The 4,025-nt window shown below is 38.6% G+C and overlaps 1 protein-coding gene across 1 annotated transcript; it reads left to right on the top strand.

Annotated features, from left to right (window-relative positions):
• The first annotated feature begins 2,735 nt into the window (after positions 1-2,735).
• On the top strand, positions 2,736-3,508 carry LOC149960537 (uncharacterized). The gene is made up of 2 exons (XM_090167502.1): positions 2,736-2,921; positions 2,991-3,508. Exons 1-2 carry the CDS (start codon positions 2,903-2,905, stop codon positions 3,377-3,379), a joined length of 408 nt encoding a protein of 135 aa, XP_090023628.1. The 5' UTR covers positions 2,736-2,902; the 3' UTR covers positions 3,380-3,508.
• The last annotated feature ends 517 nt before the right edge of the window (positions 3,509-4,025 follow it).

The raw sequence follows: 4,025 nt of genomic DNA, 5'->3' as shown, positions 1-4,025 counted from the left end.
TGTCGGAGTCGTGGACCCGTTTATTATTGCTATTTATTCGAGAACGAGTAGTTTTATCGGCAGAATCTTTACGGTCGGACTTTAAAGGTTGCATGTAACATAGATGACCTGCGGGGTTAAACTCACTACACGAAAGACAATAGGTCTCTCCACAAACGTGTACTGCCTTACGCTTAAACATACTGATAAATTTTCCGCAAAGATTACAAACGTAAATTTTATTACATAAGGGCTCGGGTCCTGATAAATGGTAATCGTAACAATTTTGATTAGGGAAAACTCTTAAACATGTTTGGCAAGTTATTTTATCTACGTCCTTCAGGCAATCTTGCTGTCTATGACAACTACGACAGAAAAGAAGGCATTTATGGTCCGCGAGATGATTAATACCTATCAAACATTTTTCGCAAAAGTAATTAAAGGCGAAAAGGGGTTTGGGGTTAGTAATTACGTTGAAATGTGTGTCAATATTTAGAAGATAAAGACGTTTGGGGAGAGGCCCTTCTAGTTCCCTCTCTTCTTCGACGTCGCCGAAAATAACTAAGGGTACGGGATCGCGTAATCGAAAAACGATAATACTGTATTCGGGCAAGATTTCTTGGAACCGAGTTAAAGCGTCCGTACCCGCGCATTCTTCGTCTGTTAATGCAGAATATACCAAAAGGGTCCTAGCTTCGCGGGTCTGTAATTGCGTTTCAATATTTTTTCCTCTACACTGTCTTATAGTAGTATATTTTCTTTTAAGTTCTCCATCATTTTTATTATCCGTGTATTCTCTATGAGCTATGGCTACTACAAGAGCTCGTGCTAAACAAATTTTATCAGGGTTATTTATCGTTATCGTGCATTGTTTATAAAAAGAAAACTCTTTTTCGAGGGAAATCCCTAACCTAACTGATCTAGTTCCTCCATGGGGTAATCTGACTCGGTTAAACGTAACCGTAACTATTCCTTCAAAAAAACTACCATTGTTCTCGGATCTATAGCTTTTTTCATCGATATACATCATAAACTATTGCAAGTCTAATTGGTCCCGACGCCGGAAACTGACGTTAATTTGAAAGCCGGGGTTACTGACGTTCACGAATGAAACCGAAACCATATCTGAAGGCAAACAGTCCTCCAATAGGGTTTCCATCAATATATAAATACCATTTTCTATATTATTTTCTAACTGGACATTTAAAGTCCGTCCCATTAGTCCAAAATTTGGGAAATTTTTTATATTATTATTCAATATTTTAACAGAACCTGGTAAATTAGGAAAGGACGGAGGCGTTATTAGAACGTCAACCAGCCCACCTCCAACTTGAGGAGGAGACGAAGTGGGGGCTGCCAAATTCGCGTTCTCGGGGTTCGCGTTTTTCTCAGCAGTCTCAGACGGTGGAGGTGAATACTGCGGAGCTCGTGAGGGGCCGGCGACCGCTATAGGGTCATTATTACGCTGAGGGGAAATATTATGAGGGGGCCTGCAACTACTAGCCGTACGAGCAGCTAACAACGCTTTAGCTTCCTCGAACATTTCGGCTGCCCTTGCGGCTGCGGCTGCAAGTTCCTCCGCGTCACGTCGGGCAACTTGTACGTTCTCCGCTAAGCGCTGAATGCTGTCCGAACTGGGGGACGACATGATAAAATTATCTTCCAAAGATAAAGAGTGGCACGTGTCATCTGATTCTAGAAAGGGTGAGGGAGCATCCATAAGCGTATACGAGGGCGAATAACGTACTTCGTCAGGTGGGATAGAACTAGGTCTTAAAAGGGGTGAAGGTAAATTAACGATAGGGGGCGAACAGATTTGATGGGTTAGTTGATATTCTCTAAGATAATCTCGTACCATTGTCATTTCTTTTAAACGTTCCAATTGCGAATCAGTTACTGTAGTTAAGGAAAGGGTAGGGTCTTGGGTATCAGTTAAATCTATTATTTCCATTTCTGGAGAATCGGGTAAAGTTACTATGGGTACTTCCGGTAGTTCGTTATCAGTTATATCAATCAATTCAGGGGAGTCGATTATAATCATTTCCGGGGTATCAACTAAATTAATTTCTGGGTATTGTACACCTTTCATTTTAATGCCAATTTACTTTGAAAATGAAACCTAATTCCAAAAATTACGATAAAAAAAATCAAAATAAACTTACGTAGAGAGAGAGAGAGCGCGCTTCAAAAATCCAGGTACTAGACGCACAAAGAACAACAATAGAGTGACGTTCCCCCGGTTCAGGCACCCCCCTTATATAGGGCCGAGGGGAAGATAGTAAGCTTATCTCTTATTCTCAAAGAACTTGTTCAGTTCTCGAGAATATATTAGGGTTATGCTAAAATTTATACTTATTTACGCAAAATATTCCATTTAACTTCATTTCCGATATGGACACTGAAGTACAAACATCAGCCATAAACGCCGTCCTGAAACAACTTTCTAAAATTATAGCCGTAGTGATTATTTTAATTAAATTTTCTTATTTGAGTTCATTTTGTGGTATTTTGAAAACGTTTCTACCGTAAAATTGTAACTTTTTTCACTGTAGTTCACAAAATGGTATTAAAAGTATACTAATTTTATGTTAATTTCTATTAATTGTATTGTTTTCTAGGATATGATTGCATCACAAACTCTCGAGAGGAAACTACAATGGGTTTTTTTCAAGTGGATTAATATGTGACGTCAATTGGAATAATTAGATGCAGTTTCGAGCACGAGACAGTTTAATTTCGAGTGTCTAGAACTGTTATCTCAGAGAGACAGCCGATAGAATTTGAGGGTTATTTGAAGTTTAGATCACGTGATGAATTAATCTCAACAAGATAGGAACTGATTAATCTCCCACGCGTCATTTCTCTCCGAGACGCTGAACTGAAAAGAAGTGCATCCGCTTTGCTCCCGTCATCTACCGTAAACATGGAAAAACGATCTATTGGTAAGCATTATTTTATTAATACTATTACTATTTCAATAGACAAAGGCTTAACATTTTCATTTTCTATAGCCGAGACGCATACCGTATCCAAACGCAGGGCCCAAGAAACACGTATCAACATAAAAATCACGTTAGGAGGATCAGTCTACATTTCTTTTGGTTTCGACGGATCAAAATTACAAGTTCTCTTCTTCAAAAAATCGAACGAAAATATTCTGTTCCTGACCTCCGAAGCTTTCACCAATCTACTCTCTCTTTGGGGAGAGCTTTTCGCCGCTACGCAAACCGGAGCATCGTTTCTAACCCACAACATCATCGACTATCACGGCAACAACGTATCCGTCGTCGCCACGATCAACAACATCAAATTGAACTCAGCCTACGGTCATGTTCTGGATCTGGGAGCTCGCGAAATCGGTGAGTTCCAAAAAAAATTGATTTTATTCGGTTTCAAATAAATCTTTTAAACGAACATAAAAATGTTATCGAATGCATGTACTTAGCTATTGTTAAAAACCTTAAAAAATTCACGAATTATTATATGGTAAACCTTTCGAGGGTTTATTTTTGTACCCAGATCAATTTAATTCGTACCATCAAGTAATATCTTATTTTGGCTGTTTTAAATCACCCTCGGAAGTACTACAAGATTTTACTAATTTACTCGTAGATAATCAATTAACCTGTAAACTTAGCTACTTTAATTTGTTTTCATTGTGTAATGTACAAGATAACCATCTAATGGAATATCTGATAGTACCTACTAACATGTAAACAAAGTTCTAAAATAAACAAAAAAAATAATTAAAATGAAAATAACTTGTTATTATTGCTTATATCCTAGAAATTAAAAGGGTTCGGAAGCGATAAGCAAACGGGTAAAAATCTAATCTCCAGATATCTGCACGAGCAAAACTAATTTTGGAGAATGGGGAGGGTTGGAAGAGGGAAAGGAGCCAGTGAAAGGAGGGTGGACGGAACCAGTGAATGGGGGAAAAAGAGTTTTATGTACTTCCGGTGAATGGGACCAGTGAATCAGGGTAGCAACGGGGGAAAGCAGCTGGTGAACGAGAGAGAGAGAGAGAGATAAAGTATCCAGTGAAT

Source organism: Leiobunum rupestre, chromosome 1, assembly GCF_980474605.1.
Source record: "Leiobunum rupestre chromosome 1, qqLeiRupe1.1.hap1, whole genome shotgun sequence".
NCBI classification, from domain to species: domain Eukaryota; kingdom Metazoa; phylum Arthropoda; class Arachnida; order Opiliones; family Sclerosomatidae; genus Leiobunum; species Leiobunum rupestre.
Note: the sequence above shows the minus strand (reverse complement) of the source record. Positions and strands in the feature narration are given on the sequence as shown.